The sequence below is a fragment of the Thamnophis elegans genome, chromosome Z, assembly GCF_009769535.1.
Source record: "Thamnophis elegans isolate rThaEle1 chromosome Z, rThaEle1.pri, whole genome shotgun sequence".
NCBI classification, from domain to species: domain Eukaryota; kingdom Metazoa; phylum Chordata; class Lepidosauria; order Squamata; family Colubridae; genus Thamnophis; species Thamnophis elegans.
The window spans coordinates 65212965-65236037 of record NC_045558.1 but is presented as its reverse complement, the minus strand read 5'-3'; the positions used below and the strand labels follow the sequence as shown (position 1 = coordinate 65236037).

Here is a 23073-nt window from a genome sequence, read left to right as displayed (position 1 = left end):
CAAATGTAATTATAATACCAAATGGCACATCCCATCTATACTGTATCTGACGGTTTCTGAGTTCTTCCACTAGAAAAGCATAATCTCTCCTGGCTCTTAGCATTTGAGGTGGTATTTCTTTCAAGACAATCAAATCCTGTCCGCCAATTTGAAGCCTGGTGTTATAGGACTCTTGTAGTATCATGTTTCTGAACTCTCTTGTGGCGAAGTATATAACTACATCTCGGGGGAGTTGCTTCTGTTTTGCCACCCAAGAATTAATGCGATAAATTTTATCGATCTGCCAGTCAAAGTTGGACCCCGGTCTTCCCACCAGACGGTCAAAAGCCTCTGAAAAAATCTGCTTCAAGTTCTCCTGTTTGTCTTCTCACAGCCCCCTGACTCTTAATGCAAGCTCCATCTGTCTGTACTGTATCATAATAATTTGTTTTTCAGTGTTTTCAACTTTTTGTTGCACCACTTCAGTTTTGGATGTCAAATTGGTGTTAGCTTCATTAAGAACCTCTAGATTATCTTCCATTCCAGAAACATGTTCTGTCAATACAGTTACAAGTCCCAGCATATCATCATTTATTTTGGCAATCCTAGTATCAAGCTTATCATATAGGTCCACCTTAAACTCTTTTATCTCGTTCCTTATCTCCTCTCTGAATTCTCTGAAAATTTCTAAATTCTGCTCTCTAAATTCTCTAAAAGTTTCCAAAAAAAGTTCTTTCGTTAGCAAGTCTCCAGTAGGGGGCATAGAGGGTGGAAGCTGCAACTTTGTGCCAGGTATGGGGGATGTGCTCCTAGGAGGAAGTTTTGGCCCAGGATTTAATTTTGATGCCATTATGTCTTTTCTTCAAGCAATTGATCAAACTCTACTGGCCTGCTGTGCAGTTTACGAGAAAAAAAGTATTAAGTCACCCCTTTATTTGTTCTTAAGGATTTTTCAAAAGGTTTCAGAAAAGGGCGTTGTAACAAAGCAGCTCGGCATATTCAGCGCCATTTTGAACTTCTCTATATCAAAAATATATATTAGCAAAGTTAATAAGAGGAAAGTCTTGTAAACTCTTCAGAGAAGTGAAACTAATTAATAAGATACTGCTAGCCAACTGTTCCTCCCTTTTTGCAGAAAGTTTGCAGAAGGTTTCAAAAGATTAGCATTGTAACGAAACAGTTCAGCATATTCACCTCTGTTTGGAATGTTTCTATATTAGCAAAGAGTCTTTTAAAACTTTTAAAAGTTGATAAGAAAAAAGTCTTGTAAGCTCTTCAGAGAAGTGAAAGTAATTAGTAAGAAACTGCTGGCTGGCTGTTCCTTTGATCTTTTTTATCACTGTTCTTTGCAGGGGAATTAGGAATGTGGCATTGTTACGGAGAATGCACAATCGCCATTTTAGGAGCTTATTTTTTAAGAAAAAAAAAACCAAGTGCACGAAGGAAGCTCTTGTAAAAAATGAAGCTAGGATTTAAAAAAAAAAGCAGATAAGGTTCTCAGATACGGACTCTGCTTGTATTAATTTCAGATAAATAGTTCAAATATTGTCCTAAGTGGAGGTGCCTTACTTTGCGCCATAATAAAAACAGCTAGGGATTTCCGGCACGGAGATATGATTCAGCCTCGGCTGGCCCCCCTTCTATTCGCAGCAAAAAAAGCTGCAAACTTCAAAGGAAAAGCTCTTACCAGCTGGATCTCTCTCTCGCTCTTCTTTGCCTGAAGAATGAGGTATCTACCAGGTATCTAGGCAGATAACGCGACCAGAAACCCGGGGGCAGCTCTGTTAAGCTACCGCCATCAGCAAGGTCCCGCCCAGGAAGTCGACTTATTAATTCCTTTTTTGTGGTTCTCACTGTAATTCTAATTCCAATCTTTTATATTCTTCTTTTAATATTCTCTTATTTTGTTTTTTATTATTATTTTTATTTCCCATGTATGTTATGGCTAATCCCTGGGTATATGCTTTAACAGTATCCCATACGATTTGCAGAAAGGTGTCTTCCTTCCTGTTCTCTGAAGAAAAAATCCAGTTCTTTTTTCATCATTTGTATAAATTCTTTTTCTTGCGGTATTGCTTGATTTAACGTCCATCTCTATTTTCTTGTTTGTCCTTTCCATACAACTTTCATTGGATTATGATCTGCCCAAACATTAGGTTCTATTTCTATCTCTTGCACATACGGTTTCAGTTCTGATGTCATCCATACCATATCTATTCTGGATCAAGATTTATGCCTGTTTGAATAGAATGAAGCTTGATTTTTCTTAGGATGTGTTTTTCTCCATACATCATGTTTTATTAGTTGTCTTCTCAGAAATTGGTACTGTTTCCTTGTATCTCTTACTCTTCTGGGTATTTGTTTTGAGACTGTTATTTCTCTCCCTTGGTATTTCAATGGTGGATCTCTTGCTGTTTGAAGTTCTGCTCTCATTGCCTTCTTTGAGAATCTCACGTGTACCTCTCTGGGATGCTTGTTTCTTCTCGTGTAGCTTGATATAGCTTGGGTATATTCTAAATATTTCTTCTATCCTAGAGAGGACTTCCTGTTTGTTCATTTCCAGCACTTCTGCCAATAATTCTGCCATTTTCTCTGCAAGATCTCCTTTTTCCTCCTTAACATTCTGGAATCTTGAGAAGTATTCTGCCTTATCCATCTCCAATATAATTATGGATCATTCAAGATTATTGTCAACCTTAATTAATCTATTCTCCATCTCTTCTACCTTCTTGTCTGTTAGCTTTGTCTTTTCTTAATTTTTAGTAATTATTTGCTGGATATTGTCTATTTTATCTTTCATCTTTTGTTCCATCTTTTGCATTCTGTTTGCCAGATCCTCATGAATCCAATATATGGCAACTTGTAATGATTAAATCATATTTTTCATCTCTGATTGAAAGACTTTAAATTTTTCATTCTGCAACATAGAGTTTATAGAGTGCTGAAACTGCTGCTGATGCCACTGATGATAGCACAGATAATGGGGTTTTCCTCCCTGTTTTACTTAAGTTTGTGTTACTTGTCATTTTGATAATTTGGAATAATCAACTGTTTTAGATAAGTATTGCTTAACAAAAACAACCAATCAGTAACCCAACAATTAATAATACTGTAGCTCAAACACAATAGTACTCCACTATATCCAACTTATAAAATATAATATAGTCCAACAATTTCCTTTCTTATTCCCAGTACTTATTTTCAAGCCTCAGGTCACTTCCCTTTTTTAAATGCTATATTTCACAAGTCCAAAATATCCATAGTCCAAGTTTGCTTCAACAAGGATTATTTTCTTTCTTCTTTTCTTCTTTTTAATAATTTATACATTATAATCTATAAAGTTGTAGGTTACAATCCACAAGGACTCACCAAATTGTAATCCACAATGGCCCACCAAGACCCCAGAATTATAAACAGCTCCACTGTCACTTAATAAAATTTTAAAATGGGCAGCTTTGATAGAAATTAGAAAATTCTCACCCAGCCACCACACTGTTCTTCAGTTTTTCCTCATTCTTCTCAGTTTGGGCTGTCTCAGTTTTGGACAGCATGCAGTGGCCATCTTTTCCTTCTTGCCAGATTGCAAGCTTCCCCCAGATCAAACAAGGACTTAGCGATTGTGATCTACAGGGGTCTCCTCTCTCCAAGGTGGCTTAGGTCCATTAAGACCCTTTGGCAAGAGAAATTCGATGAACTTCCATAGAGCCCTATAGAAGAATCATTGTATCACTGTGATGTCCTCTCAGCCCACCTCAGAAATAAGGAGGAATTTTCTGACAGTGAGAACAATCAACCAATGGAACAGCTTGCCTTCAGAAGCTGTGGGAGCTTCATCACTGGAAGCTTTCAAGAAGAGATCAGACTGCAATCTGTCAGAAATGGTGTATGGCAGTTGGATGGGGGGTGGTTGGACTAGATGACCTACAAGGTCCCTTTCAACTCTGTTATTCTGAATTTGGATGGTAGTGAAAAATCTCAGCTTCCATGTATCTATTTCCCATTCATGTCCATTGCAAGACTTCTTGATATTTCCTGAAGCAAAAATGACTGACTAGTAATTGTAGCAGTGGAAAGTCTTTTTTCTGATTAAAAAGTGGAATCATCTCAGACATTGGACATTATTCTTGAAAGAGTAGGGAGTTACATTTCATACATTTAAAGTTCATTTAGAATGTCTAAATTGTACTTTTCTTGAAGAAAGCATTTGCTAGTGAATCTGTCAAAGGGGGTTGTCATTTAAAAATGTACTTTGTCATGTTTTTCCTGGCTATAATTTTATTGGTTTAAATGCACAACTTCTGCATGTGTTTGTATAAAAATATAAAAAAGCATGTATTCTTTAAAGTCCTTGTAAAGCAGTGAAAGATTTTCGCTCAACCTATTGTATAAGGAAATATATTTTAAAATGTTATTCTACCTTATCTTTTAAAGCCTCAATCCTTCCAAAATTGAAAAGAGCCAAAATTATGATTTCTCTTTCTAATATCATAATGCATTCAGCCATATTTGAGAGAGATATGAAGCCAATTCCCCACTTTTTTTCCTTTTTAAAGAAAAATATGACTTCCAACCACACATAAGTTTTGCATTCCTGCTAAATTTGGAGTCTAACTTTCCTGCTGTCATCTATGATCACTATAGATAGAAGCTAGTGTGAGTTGAAGGACAGCAATATCTAGAGGTCCACAAGACAAAATTATAGACTTTGTAAAGTTCTTTCTTTTAAACTCATAGTGAAACTGAAAGCAGATGGAATATCTGACATTCACAAGGTCAGTTAGAGACATTAGCTGCATTTACACAGCATTCCATAATTAATTTTAATTTAGGTTTTTTTGTGGCTTCACAAGTTGTGGAAATGTAAGCTTTCCCAACCTGCTCTCAAGTTGCCATAGGCAGAGGGATGGGGAATCGAGCCTCACAGCTGCATTGAGGAATTTGCACCTCAGTCAAAACAAAACACATTCTAGCCAGTCAAAGTCATCTCTACAGAAACCAGTAACGACTGGAGGGAGTGACTTCTACAACCTGCAAAATTGCTTCATTGATGACACCCCTTGTGGGGAAGGGGGAAACAGGGTCAGAGGCAAGATGCAATTTTAGTGAAGTCAGAGCTGGCTTCACTTGATCTGTGTCGACATGGTGCTCTTAATAAACAACTGGATTTTTCTTGAAACTTTGCTTGAGGCTCCTGCTTTCATTAGGGCATCGGTCGGAACCCTGACACTTTACTGTAGTGTGTGAATTCCAAAAATGGGTTAATGTATTCACCAGGTTAAATCTGCTAATCAGTCCAAGCCAATGTTACTAGTTGTCTTTGGCCCAGAAATGATGAATTTTCATGTTTATTTTTAACATTTGTTTTGTTTTCTCTTTTACCTATCCAGGATCAAAATCTCAGAACTGCCTGTGGAATACCATTATTGGTGGGCTTACAGGAAACATCAAGGAGAAACAGAAACCAATGATCATCCATGATCCAAGGCCTCCTGAGGAAATCTTAGCAGATGAGCTGCCCCCAGTGGAAAGTTCTGAAGCATTAGTGAAAACTTCATTCAGGTTTGGTGGATAATACAGATATACTTAGCTTATCACGGAATTGCCTAACTTTCTGGAATAGCCAGAGTAGTAGAGGTTGCTCTCTAGAATCTTTCAAAAAGTGCTATTTAAGTAAGAGAGTAACTTTACTCGAAACCATTATGAAGACTAAACCTGAGAGCTTTGTTGAGGGAAAAAATAAGCAATCAAGTATGAATATTCAAAAAGAAATGAGAGAGTATTGTGAACTCTGATCTCAAAGCAATTTTAAAAGAATACTGTCAAATTTATTGTTTTCTATGGTTTCTTCTTTTTTATCACTAGCTGATTTCTGGCTCAGAAATATCTAATATTTGAATAAAATGGCTGGATAGCATAGTAGTTAGCGCTGGGTTTCAAATCTTATCTGGTACTTACCTTACCAACAGAAGTCCTTAGACAGAGACTTCCTAACCATTCACCTAGTGACCTCACATATTAACTGACACAAATTAGGAGACTCATGCCACCTCAGAAGTTGCCTAAAAAAATAATGCCTATTTCATATATTTGGGGAACCAGGACAATATGCGATAAGTAGCAAACCACACGGATGAGACAGGAGAACCTGAAAATGATGAAATGTTGCTATCAGAGTAGACTAATGAGAAAAGACCTAATAAGAGTATATGAAATGTATGAGAGAACTATGGATGGACAGATCAACTGTCTTACCAGCAGGGATTCTTGGGCAAAGATCCTTAAAGTTTTACCTGCCTACCCCAAGTAAGATAATGAAATCATGTCAGTTTGGGACTTTATCTGGAACAAATCATACTTGGACCAAATAAAAGAATCTGGAATTGGTGGAATGCTACCATATCAGCAGATCTAATGACATTTAATGATATATAAAAAATGAGGAGCTAAGGATCAGCAAAATACCACATCTACATTGAAAAATAGCTAGTTATCCAACATTTCAAAATAAAGAAGAGGAAGTTGCTCTCTCAATTTGAGATAGATCAACTATACATGCATCCTAATCTTAAGAAGATCTGGAAGAACAACTGGATGTGTAGCCCACACCTGGATCTACAGTGAGAAAATTGGGCTATCATTCAGACTGCAGAAGTACAGCTAAATGGTAGTCAAGAGAGGGAAGGTAGTTAAGACTAATAAGGTGGAACCATTGGACCACATATAGACACATAGACTAGCTGCAAGTATCTTGGTATTCTATAGCCACATGAAAATCATAATGAGGAGGCAAGGAAGAAATGTGCCCGCTTGGCATGGGCTTTGCCAGGTGGGGTCCTGAGAAGTTTATGAGCCACATGGAGAGGGCAAGAGAGAGGGGTGGGTGGCAGGGCTGTTGGGTTTCCTTCGCTGGACTTCTTCTGCATGATGGGTTGGGCAGAATGCGTCACTTCTCCGGAGCCCCACCAACCTTTGGGGGAAAACTTCCTCCCCCACTTCTCTCACCTGGAGGTAGTGGAGGGTGATCAAGGGGCTGCACCACCGGAACTCTGCCCCCAAGTCGCTGCAACCATCCAACATGGGTCTGAAGGAGACCCGGGTGCAAAATGTGATACATTTAAACACATGCAAAAAAAAATCAGAATCCTTTCCTTTTCCCTTACCCATGCCCCCTACCCACCCCGCATTACCCCTACCTTTCAGATTTGGTGAACTTCCGAAAAGCCTGCCGTCTCTTGTCATGCATGCGTGTAAGTAGTTGGGGAGGCCTGATTTTTTTTATTTTAGCACATGCGCTGAAAAGACCGATTGGCCTTAGTATCAGGACACGTCATATTTTTGCTGGAAAACACAGTTTATTGCACAGTCTGCCATCTCATGATTATGATACTTTGTGACTATGTAAATTAGGTGATTGGATTAATAACTGCTTTATTTTATGGAAAAGAAAGAATGTCCATTGCATTCAGGGAGGAGCATTATACAGGTAGTCCTCATTTAGCAGTCACAATTGGGACTTGCATCTTGGTCATTAAGAGAAATGTTCGCTAAGTAAAACCACAACTGTGCTTATGATTTTACTTCAGCTTTCCTTTGCTTTAAAGACCCAAGAAAGTAAAAAAATGTAAGGATTAATTATAAATCTACTTTTTTATCACTGTGGTAACTGCAAATGGACACTAAACAAGGCTGTCACTAAATGAGACTACCTGTAATTCCATATAATCTGCTTTGTTTGTTTTAAACTTGAGTATTATGTTCTTTGTAGTATCTTTCCTGCAGTTTTCATATATTCTGACTATAACATTCAATGAATTCTACCCTGAAGCAAAAATGTTATGAATACTTTTTTTTTCTAATACAAGATTTTAAAGGTGTCTATGTTTATAAGGAATCTGAACAACATATTCACTCCTAATTATCTACATTTCCTGAAAATGATATCCTTGTTTGAACTGTTTGATTTTTTAATTTATTCTTCATAATGAAAGGACAAAGCCTCAACAATTAAACTGAAGCATTGGGATGGTCGAGAGTAAATTACATAATTTACAAAAACCAGGTTTATATATGTATACAGGGATCATATTATTCCCTTTTTGGGCAAGCAAAGTGTGAATAGTCCAGAAAAGAAGAAACAAACAATAGCCAAATAAATTAAAGGCATGAGATAAGAGAAAGGCTACATAACACCATTCCATTCATTATATCTTTCTAGCCTAGCAGATTATCCTTTTTTGTACCACTTCTATATAACAATTTATGCATTGCTTTTTGTTCTTTAAAATTCCCCCCCTCTCTTCCTCAGGATTTAATCAATTCTATCCAAACATAACTTTTTCTCTTTCTCAACATGTTATTCTTTTTATATATATCAGATAGATCTTCATTAATTCTATCTCTATTATCAAATCCCAACCATGACCTTTTGTACTGATCACTCACTTTTGTATTTATATTCTCTTTTTGTTTCATCAGACAGTCTTCTTCTTAGTAACCTGTTTCCATTGCATTCAGTTTATTTTGGATTTTTTTTGACATTCCCAACACTCATTTCTATATGACAAAGCAGAGAGAAGCATGCTTTTATACAGCCATTATAAGTATAAGTATAATCTTTATTACCATTGTACTTAAATACAACAAAATTGATTTTAACCTTACTGCAAAATTATAACAGAAATGAAAAAAGAAAGAAAAAAAACTAGCATGTGCATGGAGTGATTGTGGTTGTATTTAAAAGTCTCACAGCCCAAGGATAGAAACTATCTTTAAACCTGTTTGTTTGGCTGGCTATACTTTGATGTATTCTGCCTGATGGGAGAAGTGCAAAGAGACACTGACCAAGGTGTGAGTCATTTCTGAGTATCTTCCTTACTTTGCTAAAGCAGCGAGATCTAGCAATGTCTTCCAGTGGTGTCAGAGGGCAACCAATGGTTTCTTGTGCTGAATTGATCATTCTCTGTAGTGCTTTCCTGTCCGCAGCTGTTAAACCAGCATACCATACTGTAATACAATACGTGAGGACACTTTCTATGGTGGACCGATAGAAAGAGGTCATCAGCCGTTGTTCCACCTGATTTTTTCTCAGGACTCTAAGGAAATGAAGTCTCTGTTGGGACTTTCCAATCACCAGAGACGTGTTGTTTTTCCAGGTGAGATCTTGACTAATAAGCACTCCCAAGAATTTAAAAGAGGAAACCCTCTCCACACAGTCCCCCTCGATATACAGTGGGGCAAGTTCCTCTCTGTGCTTCTAGAAATCTAGCACCATCTCCTTTGTCTTACTAGTATTTAGATGTAAGTTGTTTCTTTTTTTATAAAAAATATTTTTAATTTAAAACAAACACAATCCTTCTTTACATGCTGTAGCAAGTATATTAGTTGGTTACAAAAAGACTTTCGTGCATCTCTTCCACAGTCAACAAACATATTTCATGTTAACTCAAGAATTTTAACTCAAATATTTAAACATGTCACCATCATTATATCACCATTTTCGTTTGACTATAATTGTTTAAGCATCCTTCATGATAAAATATACCAAAGTTTAATACATAACCACATACTGGCCTTTCAATTACTATTTCTAAGATCCTCCACTAACACTAAATCCTTATGTCCTATTCTAGCTAAACATCCATAATATTTAATAGCAAAGTTTTCTAATCCTCCTTTCCAAATCACTGTTTAAAATTTACATCCAGTTTCCTTATGTTATTCCCATTTCTATATATACGTTGTTATTCTTATCCCTCCTTTATTTGACTATATCCTGTATCATAACATTTTCCCCCTAATAATCAAAACTTTAGCTGCATCTAAGTTGGTTCCCCTTTTTTTATTAACCTTTATGTATCATCCAAAGGGATTTCTAATCTTCCTTACATGGGTGCCATTCAATATTCATATCCAATTATACTCATCATAACACTACGCATTGTATACATTAATAACATTATCAATTCACAGCTTTGCAAAAAAAAATTTCGAGAGCTGTTTTGGTTATTCCACGTAATCTTTATCTTTTTTGGTGCGCTGAATCTGAAAATGACCTCCATTTTGTCATAGGATATCATGTTTCCTGACAATTTAGGTAACAATGTTAAATAAATGGAAATAAATGGAATAAATGGAAATAGTCTTATAAAATTAAAGTTTTACTACAATATTTTCATAAAAATCCTTTTTTGAACTGAAATGAGCTCACCTACATACACTAAACTCGATTCTTCTTCCTTGTGAGGCTCCTCTTGGTGCATTTACGCTAGTAAGTAGCATCTGGAATGTCTCTCTGAAGCATCCAACAGTAATCTGCCATCATTGTAATGTTTCATTTTCCCTGGTATCTCCTTTTCATCTCTTTAATGTCTTGATGGAATTATTCACTTTGTTCCTCACTCACAGCTCCCAAATTTTCAGGAAAGTAGTCAAGGTGGGACTGGAGGAAATGCACTTTCAAACTCATCAGGCAACGTAAAGCTTGAAATGCTTTCAGCATTCTTTTGATGATCTTTTTGTAGTGAGGATCTTTGTTATTGCCTAAAAACTTCTGTATGACTTATTTAAATGCAATCCACCCTTCTTTTTGACTATCCGTCATGGTATTGAAAAACTCTTGATCAACTATAAGCCTTCTAATGTCTGGTCCGATGAACACGCCTTCCTTCAATTTTGCCTCCAACAGGCATGGAAACTTGGTGACCAAGTATTTGAAGAATTCTCCATCTCTTGGAAGTGATTTTATGAATTGCTTCATCAATCCCAATTTTATGTGGAAAGGTGGTAGAAGAACTTTTTGGGAAGGTACTAAAGTTTCTCAGAGGACATTTTTTTCACTGACTGTTAGCACCCTCAGCTGCCAACCTTCTTGGTCCAGTGATTTTGTTGGTCTCGACTGTCCCATAGACACAGAAAACAAGGGTATTTGGTATACCCAGCTTGTTGCCCGAGCAGCATGCACAAGACCTTCAAGTCCCCACACACTTGCCAACCATGGTCTTCATATTTAAGTTTACAAAGAACCAATTCCAAGTTCTCATAGGTTTCCTTCAAGTGTACGGAATGGAAGCATAAAAACAGTTGTGGAGTAAAACTGCTTTGAGACTTCTTTTTGAAGAATCTATAAAAAGACGCCATTGCTCTGAATCATATTGGATTTTAAATTGACCCATCAGACCTTCGACATCGATGCAATAAACCAACTTGGGCGAAGTAAGGAATGAACCCCTTTTCATGATGTCTGAACCATGAAGATGACATTCCTGGCAACAATAATTTCCTGCTTTTCAGCCTTGATCCGAGTAACTCAGCGGCATCTTTGGGAAGATTCAAGTCTCTTACCAAATCATTTATCTCCTCCTGAGAAAACAATTTTGGTCTTGTATCATCTTCAAAGTCAGAACCTGATTCATCATCTGATTCAGGTATGACTTCACCTTCATCGGAGCTAGGTATCTGTCACAGCGGCCTCCCTCAGTAAAGAAAGAAACCACTCAACTCCATTTTGCAGAATTAAGAGTACTTTTACTGGTCATGAGTAGATAGCAGCTAGGCAAAGCAAGGCCTGAGGCAAAAGCGCGTGCAATCATAAATATCAATATGTGGCCCAACCCCCTCCCCTTGGTAACCCCATCCCATAGTCCAATCCGTGCACCCCACAGGTGTCATGTGGGAGACATCATCAGGTTGGTATGCCGAACAGTTGGCCTTGGCGGCAAAACCTCTATCTGCAACATGCGCAGTAGATAGTGAGAACAACTCCCTTTTTACTGTCACTCATGCACTGAATACTCCCCCACCCAAATACCATGCCCCACCCCTCCCCATTTCAATGGCAGTCGAAAGCAAGCAGCAAAACAGAGGCTAACAGTATCTCTTCCAAGGTAGCAGGGGGCTTGGGTACTGGTATATCTGTGCCATGTGGGATGGGATGAATTGCTGAGTGAAGATTGAGGTATGAAATGGAATGCTTCCATTTGGAATTAAACCCTTTCACATCACATGAACAAAAGTAACAGTCATCACTATGGTTCTTTTGCTCTCACCATACCATAGGAATCCCATAATGGAAAGATTTTTTCTTATCCTTGAACCAATTTCGGAGGTCCTCAACACACCATTTGCACACTTTATGAGGAGCCCAAACTTTATTTTGATCTCCAATTTTTAGTCCAAAGTATGCAAAGTATACTTTTTTCACAAAGTCTGTAATATTCTGCTGTTGCTTCAACACTGTATATTCACCACAGATGAAACAGAAACTGTCTGGCGAATTAATACAGTTATGCGGAGCCATAACATAATGGTTGAAGAATGACGAGCTAACATGAATTGTGATGAAAAAGTGTGAACAGCCTAGAACCAAGAACCTGATGATGATTCGTGCACAAGTGTGGCATGCAGGCGAGAGCAGCTCTGTGTCTGTACATGAGACATCACAGTGCTGGCCACGCCCCCTGCACTGACCGGAGATGCTGCTATCTGCTGTGTGTCTCTCTCCCACTGGATTCTTCAGGAAAGATTAACCCCTTCTACCATTAGAAGCACAGACTTAAAACTTGCTTAGCTTATGTATATATTGCTGACCATCAGATTTACAGTGCTATATTTTTTTTTACATAACTCGGACAACCCTTTAAGGTTTTTTGGCATTTTATATCTTAAATGCACTTATGTGAATTAATTAATAGTAATTTGGACTTTAAATTTGGTTAAAAACCCATAATATAAAAAAAAATACCAAAAATAAAAAAAATGAAATTTGAATTTGCATATTGTGGCAAATCATGATGTCTAGGAGTTTTTTCAATATTTTATTTGTTTTCAGCACACCAAAATATATGGAAATTAGATGAAAATAATCAAACAGCTTTTTAGTCGCAGACCTGTGTTTATTTAAACTATATCAATTGTCAATAAATTTCACTAAGTTCAACTAGCATTTATTTATTTACTTATTTATTTATTTATTTATTTATTATCAAATTTTATATGCCGCCCAATCCCGAAGGACTCTGGGTGGCTTACAAAAAAGAAAAAAAAGAGAAAGAAAAAACAAGAAAAAAAGACAGTTTAAAATCACAAAACCACATGCATTCATTCTAATCGGGGCTGGACCTCAACAATGAGGTCAATAGCCCCAGGCCTGCCGGAACAGCCAGGTTTTTACAGCTTTACAGTTTTTACAGCTTTAATTATATTCTTCGAGGGCGGGGCTGAAGCCGTGATGAGACGACATGCGATCTCAAAGCTCTGAGATCGCAGTCGACACTTTTATTGCTGGGGGATCCCAACGGATCTAAAATCCCGAAGAGATGGTGAATAGGAAGATTACGTATTGCTGATCTCGGGGATATCACAAAATCTCCGAAAGAAGCAAGAAAAAAATCTTCGAGCTGGTAATAAAAATTCCAGTCTTTTGTCAAGACTGACAAAGTTAGGGCAGCCTCAGAATGGAACGATGTGGAAAGAGAAAGTGTTTCCAGCTGGTGAGAAACTTTTATTGTTTTTTTTAAAAAAACAGACTGCCTATAAAACCTAAAAACCAACTTAAATCAACAACCAAAACCTGGTTGTTCCGACAGGCCTGGGGCTAAAGAGCTGTTGCCCCCGTCTCAAATGGTATGACTGTTGTGAGTTTTAAATTATATATTGTTATGTTGTTGTTTTTAAATCTTTTGTCTGTATCCCCCTCCCCGGTTCGAGTTGTGAGCCGCTCTGAGTCCCCTTTGGGGGAAAAGGGTGGCATAGAAATTTCATAAACTGAACTGAACTGAACTGAATAGAAGAACTTACCTTTAAATTTGATCTTTGTAATGGTTCTGGACAGTGGTTATCTTACTTTTTAAATGCTATTTACATGGATTGAATCTAAGCAAAACTTTTTCAAATGGATGGATTAAGCTTTCTTCTTCTAACATTTCTTTGTGACTTTCTGCAAGCTACAGATTGATTGTTTTGACTTCGACATTGTAAGTGTTTACTGCCCGGCTGTTTGGCTTAAGATCTGGTAAGATTTTACAGCTGTCCCTTTGAAGTTTGTTTTCACTTACAGAGAGCTTGTGAATGTATGTTTTAATCTTGCTGACCTTATTAAAAAAATATAACTGCGTATGAATATGGATGTCAGCCTCTGCTTTGCTGTTGCTTCAGCTGCCATGAAACGGGGAGGGAGGGCATGGTATTTGGGAGGGGTTACTCATTGTGCTGGAGGAAGGTTCTGGAGTTCACCGGTTGATCGGACTACGGATGTGTGGGAGTTTCCCGCCAGGACTAATGGCACCGACATTCCATCTTCGTGATGCCTTTTGAAGTTATCTTGCACCTGACACTTGGGAGAATTATGATTGGACTGTAACTGTGATGCCAAGGGGTGGGGAATGGGCTATTCTATATATCAATCGCTTTCGCGCCTAAATATTCAGATTTCGCTTCGCTATGCCTTTAATCATTTTTAATTAGTAAAAGTACACTTGATTTCCACACATGGAGTCTCCTGGTCTTTCTTTCCTAATTATTTAATGGAGAGGTGCTGACAGTAAGCGAAATCTCACTAACACCCCACCAGGAGAATACAACCTTCCGTGGGGGGTGAAATTGCAAGGAGAAATGGAGAAAATGTCTTTGCATGCAAGCGATGAAGAAATTGAAAAGGAAACTGCTGATCCATCATTACCTGAGAGGATGGCTGAGCTGGAAATAGCGGGCCCTGCAATCCCCCCCTGTTGGTCCTTGTCTGTGGGACAAAAGGAGGACAGTGCAAGCTGGGATGCTGGAGTTACCAGAAGAAAACATCAGGAGAGGCCGCTTGAAGCGGGGGCCGAACGAAGGCCCCAAGAAAGAGTTCAGCCGGAGGACTTGGAACAGAGGTACTCTAGGCAAAGATTCGGGGAGGGTGAAGAGGCCGAGGGGGAATGGGAGCAAGCTAACCCAGAGACAGCTTCACCACCACCCCAGTCAGGGGGGCTGCCAGAGCAGGGGGGCCCCCAAGAAGACGCAGAATGGCAAAAGTCCCTCCCTTAACTGTAAAGTATGACGGAAATCCCAAGAAGCTGGGCCTCTTCATTATGCAGGTTTATAACTTTATGGAAATTTATGGGCCCGATTTAGAATCAGATGACATGAAAGTACGTATGGTGTAACTTGTTTTGGAGGAAGAGGCTGCCGACTGGATGATGGGTCTGTACCAAAGCAATTCCCCCCTCCTGAGGAATTTTGACGCTTTTATGACTGCGTTCAAGAGACGATTTGATGACCCCCTAACTGAGAAACGGGGGAAACTGAAATTTATGACCCTCACACAGGGAGATAGACCGGTGACTCAGTACATTCAGGAGCTTCAACACCTTTGTACTTATATGAGAGGATGGTCTGCAGAAGCGCTTTTGGATAAATTTGCATTGGGCTTGAATGAGGACATTTATCAACAATGTGTTAATCGCCACCTTCCTAAGCGCGTTACAGCTTGGTATGAAAATGCAGCAGATATTGAGCTTGATTTAATTAGACTCCAACATGCAAAAGAGGAGAGAGAGAAAGAGAGAGAAAGAGCAGCAAGATCTCCCCCCCAACTCAAAAGCCCCCTTCCCGTGGCAGGAGCGAGGGGAAGGGAGGCCCCACAGGCAAAGTCAAGCCGTTCACATGCTTTCGTTGCGGGAGGGGAGGCCACCGCGCTCCGGAATGCCGCGCTAAGCTTCCCGCGACCACCCCACCCCCTCCCAAGAGGGAAGGAAGATCAAGCAAGGCCCCGGACAAAAAGAAAAAGGAAGCTGCTTTCGCTGCGGATGCCACCCCCCCCCCGCGTTTCAGACAGGACATGGAGGGAGAAGCTGACGCCACTACCAGCTCCTCTGATGATTCCGATGATGATGCCTCACCTCGCTGGGTGTGTTCAAACAAAGGCCCCATGCTGATCCCAATAGAGTTAAAGGTTCCGCCCGATGGGGTGTCAGAACACCTTCCCGCCCTCCTTGACTCAGGCTGTTCCCGCTGTATGATCAACCCTGCTATGGTGGAGAAACTGGGCCTCAAGTTAAAAACTTTGAAAACCCCTATTGTCTTTTGCCAGATAGATGGGTCCATAGCAGGGGGTGGCCCAGCCCATTTCTATACTGAACCTCTAGAGATGAAAATGGGCTCCCACACTGAATTGATCTCTTTTATTGTGGCTCCTGGAATGGACAGGCCCCTCATTTTAGGCCTCCCTTGGCTTCGAAAATGGAACCCTCGCATAAATTGGAGGGAGGGATGGTTGCGCATTCACACAAGCACACCTCCTGAGGGGAAGGGCGTTTCCCCAGAGCCTGTTAGCTGCAGTTCTGCTTTGGCCGCCAGAGGGCAGGAGAGGATTGAAGGAGAGGAAAAGATTCCAAAAGTGTATTGGGACCTGAGAGGAGTTTTTAGTGAGGAATCTTCCGATAAACTTCTGCCCCACAGGCCTACTGATTGCTCCATCGACATTTTGCCCGGTGTCAAGCTTCCAAAGCCCCAAATATATTCCATGTCCCCTAGGGAGATGGAGGAAATGAGGAAATTCATTGATAAACATTTAGAACGGGGTTTCATTGAGCCAGCACGCCCAAAAGTAGCTGCCCCTGTATTATTCAGAGAGAAGAAAGATGGCTCCCTGAGTCTGTGTGTTAATTTCAAGAATCTGAATGGGATCTCGGCCCAAAACCTCTACCCATTGCCGTTAATGAAGGACATGTTAGCCCAATTGGGGAAGGGCCGCATTTTCACTAAACTGGACCTCAGAGAAGCGTACTATAGAGTCCGCATAAAGCAGGGGGATGAGTGGAAGACTGCGTTCAACTGCCCCCTCGGCTGCTTCCAGTTCCGGGTGATGCCTTTTGGCCTGCAGGGGGCGCCTGCAGTTTTCATGCAATTAATTAATGAGATCTTGCGTGACCACCTTTACAAAGGCGTTATCGTATATTTGGACGATATCCTTATCTATACTCAGACTTACGACGAACACGTCGCTTTGGTCCGCACTGTCTTGAAAAAACTCAGGGCCTCTGAACTGTATGCCAAGCTGTCCAAGTGTGAATTTCACCAGGCGAAGATTGACTACCTAGGGTATCGTATCTCCCCCACTGGCATTGAGATGGACCCTGGGAAAGTGAAGGTGGTCACTGAGTGGGAGGCACCCCGGACACGCAGACAATTGCAAAAGTTTTTGGGTTTTGCTAATTTCTACCGTCAGTTCATTCCTTCTTTTGCCAAAATTGCGCTTCCTATCACTAATTTGTTGAAGTCCAAAGGTGGGCCTAAACCTAAGCCTAGCAAACCACTGGATTGGACCATGGAGTGTCAAGCTGCTTTCGAGAAGTTGAAGCACCACTTTGCTGCGGAACCGGTTCTGAAGCATCCCGACATGGACAAGCCTTTCGTCGTCCAAGCCGATGCCAGTGACGTCGCTGTTGGGGCCGTCTTGCTACAAGCCAACGACCAAGGTAATTTGCAACCTTGCGCTTACACCTCCCGCAAGCTCACAGACACTGAAAGAGGTTGGGCCGTTTGGGAAAAGGAAGCATTTGCAGTGCGATGGGCCCTGGCCACGTGGCGCCACTTTCTAGAGGGCGCTAAACACCCTTTTGAGGTGTGGACTGACCACAAAAATTTGGAGGCTTTGAGGACCCCACGCCGCCTATCTCCTAAGCAGATGCGCTGGGCCCAACATTTCAACCGTTTCAACTTCACACTCAAGTACATCCCTGGGGGGAAGAATTTCATGGCTGATGCTTTGTCCAGACTCCCTCAATACAACTGCTCTAAACTGAGTATTGTTCAGCCTGTCGTTCCCACATCCAGCCTGGCGGCTCCGGTGCTCACTCGCCAGCAGGCACGCTCGAAAGTGGAGGTGCCTCAAGATTTTCTTTCTGACCTCAGACGCGGCCTTCCCCAAGATGACTGGTTCCAGCAGCATCAGGATGAGTGCACGATGAGGGACGATTTACCGTGGATCAGAGCCAAGCTTTACGTCCCAGCCTCTCTTTGTCTCGTCGTCCTCCAACGAGCTCACGATTCTAAGTTGGCGGGTCACTTTGGCTTCGTAAAAACATTACACCTGGTGAAGAGACAATTTTGGTGGCCCTCTTTGAAAAAGGACATTGAACTTTATGTTGCCAGTTGTCCGGTCTGTGCAGCCGCTAAACGGCCACCTGGAAAACCACAGGGCCTACTTCAATCTGTGGCCTGCCCTGTCTCCCCTTGGAAGGAAATTTCGATGGACTTCATTGTCGAACTTCCTGAGAGCCAGGGGCACACCGTCATTTGGGTGGTTACGGACTTATTTTCAAAACAAGTTCTTTTTGTTCCGTGCCACAAGATTCCTTCTGCTAAGGCACTGGCTAAACTCTTCATTTCCCACATTTACCGTTTGCATGGGGTGCCTGATCGCATTATTTCCGATAGAGGTGTCCAGTTCACTTCAGCTTTCTGGAAGGAATTTCTTAAACGCATTGGCTCCGCCCAGGGCCTAAGCTCCGCCCACCATCCTCAGACTAATGGGGCTTGTGAGAGGACTAATTCTGTTTTAGAACAATATTTACGTTGTTTCATCAATTATCAGCAAGACGATTGGGTGGACTTGCTACCGCACGCTGAGGTGGCCTACAATAATTCTGTCCATAGCAGCACTGGTTTCACCCCTTTTCATGTTGTTTTTGGTCAAGATTTTGTTCCTATTCCTGAGCTGCCTCGTGACCAACCGCAAGTTTCTTCCGTCGCTGAGTGGAGCGAACGTCTGAGCCATGTTTGGCCTTTGACTCTTGCTACTTTGGATGCTGCGCATTGTGCTCATAAGAAACAAGCTGATAAGAAGCGTGCGCAACCTTATCAGTACAGGGAGGGTGACCTGGTTTACTTGTCCACAAAATTCCTTCAAACCACACAAAAGTCGAGGAAATTGGGGCCTAAGTATGTTGGTCCATTTCCCATCATCAAAATCATCAATCCTGTTTCCGTTCGCTTGCAGCTGCCCAAGCATCTCAACCGTGTTCATCCCGTGTTCCACGTTAACCTCATTAAGCCTGTTCGTGTTTCTGCTTTACGTCCGCCTGTCGACCCTCCACCTGCTCCCCTGTTGGTTGACAGTGAACGTCACTTTGAAGTTCGTGAGATACTGGACTCTCGATGGCGGCGTAATCGGGTCCAGTACTTAGTGGCTTGGAAGCATTTTCCTCCCTCTCATACGGAATGGGTTGACAAATCCCATGTTCGTACCCACCGACTGCTTCGACAGTTTTATTCTGCTTATCCTGACAAGCCTTGATTTTTTTTTCTCCCCCCCCCTTTTTCTCTCTTCTGTGTTTTGTTGTTCGTCTGTTTGTTTGTGTTTTCTCGTTTTCCAGGCCTGACCGCCTTTTTCCGGGAGACAGCCGGATGTCAGCCTCTGCTTTGCTGTTGCTTCGGCTGCCATGAAACGGGGAGGGAGGGCATGGTATTTGGGAGGGGTTACTCATTGTGCTGGAGGAAGGTTCTGGAGTTCACCGGTTGATCGGACTACGCATGCGTGGGAGTTTCCCGCCAGGACTAACGGCACCGACATTCCATCTTCGTGATGCCTTTTGAAGTTATCTCGCACCTGACACTTGGGAGAATTATGATTGGACTGTAACTGTGATGCCAAGGGGTGGGGAATGGGCTATTCGATATATCAATCGCTTTCGCGCCTAAATATTCAGATTTCGCTTCGCTATGCCTTTAATCATTTTTAATTAGTAAAAGTACACTTGATTTCCACACATGGAGTCTCCTGGTCTTTCTTTCCTAATTATTTAATGGAGAGGTGCTGACAATGGCGTCTGCAGGACTTTTGAATCTCCAAGGAATATTTTTAGAACTGCAAAAATTATTAAAAACAGAGGAAAAATTTGAGAGAAAATTGGAATATTTGGAGCATTTAACAATAAAATATGATGAAAAAACTGAGGATGTTTTTCAAATACAAAATAAGAAGATTGAAATTCAAATAACTGAAATGGAAGACGAATATAAAGAGATTAAACCTGTTGATATTCATGGCAATTGGTTTATTTCTGAAAAAAAGAAAGAATGGAATATTGAAAGAGGAATTAAATGGAGAGAAAATTTATTTCAAAGGACAGGACATAGAAGAAGAAGAAAACATTAAAGAATTTATGGACTATGAAATACTATTTGCAAAATACTTGATAACAGTGCTGATAATTAAAGACAAGCTACACAAGGAAACAGAAGGAGGGCATTAAGACTACATGAGAGATATTACGAGCAAGGAGTTGCTAAGAGGAGTCCATACAGATTTGATCAAGAGGATGTTTGGAGGACTGGATCCACAAATGGCAGAAGACATTAGATTGTTTTGCTATTGGAGAGATACAGGTTGATAGATGGAAGAGTATAATTTAAAACTAGCTAAACTTAATTAAATTTAGTGACAATAGGTATAGTTAAATAAAAATTGATAATGATAGTAATGTATACAATGTTGAGCTGTTATGATAAGTAATAATTGGATATGAATATTGAATGTTACCCATGTGGGGAAGGTTAGAAATACTTTTGGACTATATATAAAGATTATTAATAATAATAACAATAAAAAAGAACAAAATTAGACACAGCTAAGTTTTAATTATTAGGGGGAAAAATGTTATGATATAGGATATAGTTAAATAAAGAAAGGAAAATGATAATAAATTATATACATGCTATGAGTATAATATAAGGGAATTGGATGTAAATGGTAAACAGGGATTTGGAAAGGAGGATTAGAAAATTTTGGTATTAAATATTATGGATGTTTAGCTAGAATAGGATATGAGGATTTAATGTTAATGGAGGATTTTATAAATAAGTAAATGAAATGCCAGTATATGGTTATGTATTAAATCTTGGTATATTTTATGATGAAGGACGTTTAAATAATCATAGTCAAATAAAAGTGGAGGTATGATGATGGTAATATAATAAATATCTGAGTTAAGATATTAGAATTAATATGAATTATATTTGATGACGGTGGAAGAGATGCACAAAAGCCTTTTGTAACCAACTGATACACGTTCTCAGTATGTAAAGAAGGAGGATTTGTATGTTTGTTTTGAAAATAAAAATATATTTAAATTATATTCTTCCATCTATTAACCTGTATCTTTCCAATAGCAAAACAGTCTTGTATCTTTTGCCATTTGTGGTGCCAGTCCTCTAATCATCTTCGTGATCAACTTTATATGGACTCCTCTTAGCAACTCCTTGCTTATAAGATCTCTCATGTAATCTTGATGCAATCTCTTCTGTTTCCTTAATCATCTTATCTTTGATTGTCAGTAGTGTTATCCATGCAATTGCTAATGAGATTTCTCTCTTTAAATCCATAGATTCTTTGTTTTTTTCTTCTGTGTCTTGCCCTATGGTATAAATTTCCTCTACCTTTGATTCCTCTTTCAGTATTCCACTCTTTCCATTTTCAGAGACAGGCCAATCACCATAAATATCAGCAAATTTAATCTCTTTATATTCATTTTCCACTTCGATTTTTTGAGTTTTAATCACCACATTTTTCATTTGATAAACATCTTCAACTTCTTCATCATATTTTGCTGTTATGTGTTCTAAGTCTTCCAACTTCTTGTCTATCTTCTCATATGCATTTGATAATTTCTGAAAATATCTTTTGCAAGCTCAAGGTTTCTGTTTGCTTTTGAAATTGTGCCATTCTCTCCAGCTAGCAAACACAGCTGCTCTAGCTTGGAAGGTTAAAAAAAACATAGATTCACAAAAATGTTTGTTTTCACTTTTCTGTGATTAGAGATATACTTCAAAGGGGCATCTGTGTGTTTCCCTTCTTATCACTCTCTATAACCAAGCAGTAAGACCTTATATTGCCAAGTCAAAACAATAAGCAAAGACAAAAAATGTTCCATTTCCAATACACAAACTCCAATAAACAAACCCTCCAGCCTCTGAGCAGCAGTGTTACCATTAGAAATATTATTTCTTTTGTATCTTTTTTGTATTTAAAGTTTAAAAATAAGAGTCCAATCTTTAAATGAGTTAGAAAAACACCCTCAGCAATGAAAGAAGAAAACCATAGGTTACAGAGAACAATAAAAGAAAAAAAAATAGAAGAAGAAAGCTTAATCCATCCATTTCAAAAGGCTTGCATAAATTCCATCCATGAAGATAGCATTTAAAAAGTAAGATACCACTGTCCAAAACCATTCCAAATTTAATTCTGCCACTTAATTCTTCTGTTCTCCCATTTGATTTAATTTTAAGTTTTTTATAGGCAGTCTCTTTTTAAGACAGGAAAATTTCCTCACCAGCTGGAAACACTTTCTCTTTCCATATCCTTCCGTTTTGGAGCTGCCCCAACTTCGTCAGTCTTGGCTGAATTTTTTGTTGCTGACTTGAAGAACTTCTCTTGCTTCTATCAGGGACTTTGTGATGTCCCTGAGGTCAGCAAGATGTATTTTTCCTGTTCACCGTCTCTGTGGGATGGTTTAGATCCAATTGGACCACCCAGCGGCAAAAGTATTAGCTGCGGTCTTGGAGCATCGATACCACACATCCATATCATCGCGATGTTGGCTCCTCTCTCCCTAGATGTAAGTTGTTTCTTGAGCACCATGCGGATACCTTCTGGACTTCTTCCCTGTATGCTGATTCTTCCTCTCCATTTATGAGACCCAGCATTGTTGTGTCGTCTGCAAACTCTATTATGATATTGGATGGAGCAGAGGATATGCAGTCATATATATACAGCAAGTACTGAGCACACAACCCTGAGGGGAGCCTGTGCTAAGCTTCAGTGTGGAAGATGTAAAGGACCCAGCCCTTACTGTTTGTGGATGATCTGTCAGGAAGTCTTTGATCCATTCACAAGTGAGGGGAGGGAAATTCAGGTCAGTCAACTTTTCAATGATTTTCATTATTGCTTCTTTTGACTAACACTCATTTCTCATAATAACCAGCAAACTACCTACTAGTCATTGATCAAAATAAAGATTGACTGACTGCTATTCACTTCCTTTCTATTCACATTTGTACATCTTAAAATTTATTTTCCAATTTCAAGTCTTTTGTAAACATCCTATAAGAACACACATT

The 23073-nt window shown here is 39.7% G+C and overlaps 1 protein-coding gene across 1 annotated transcript in view; it reads left to right on the top strand.

Moving 5' to 3' along the window:
- PDE1C (phosphodiesterase 1C) overlaps window positions 1-23073 on the top strand; it is a 509951-nt gene that overhangs the window by 271821 nt on the left and 215057 nt on the right. The window contains 1 exon segment of the mRNA XM_032235871.1: window positions 5367-5538. Coding sequence (XP_032091762.1) covers window positions 5367-5538 — 172 coding nt within the window.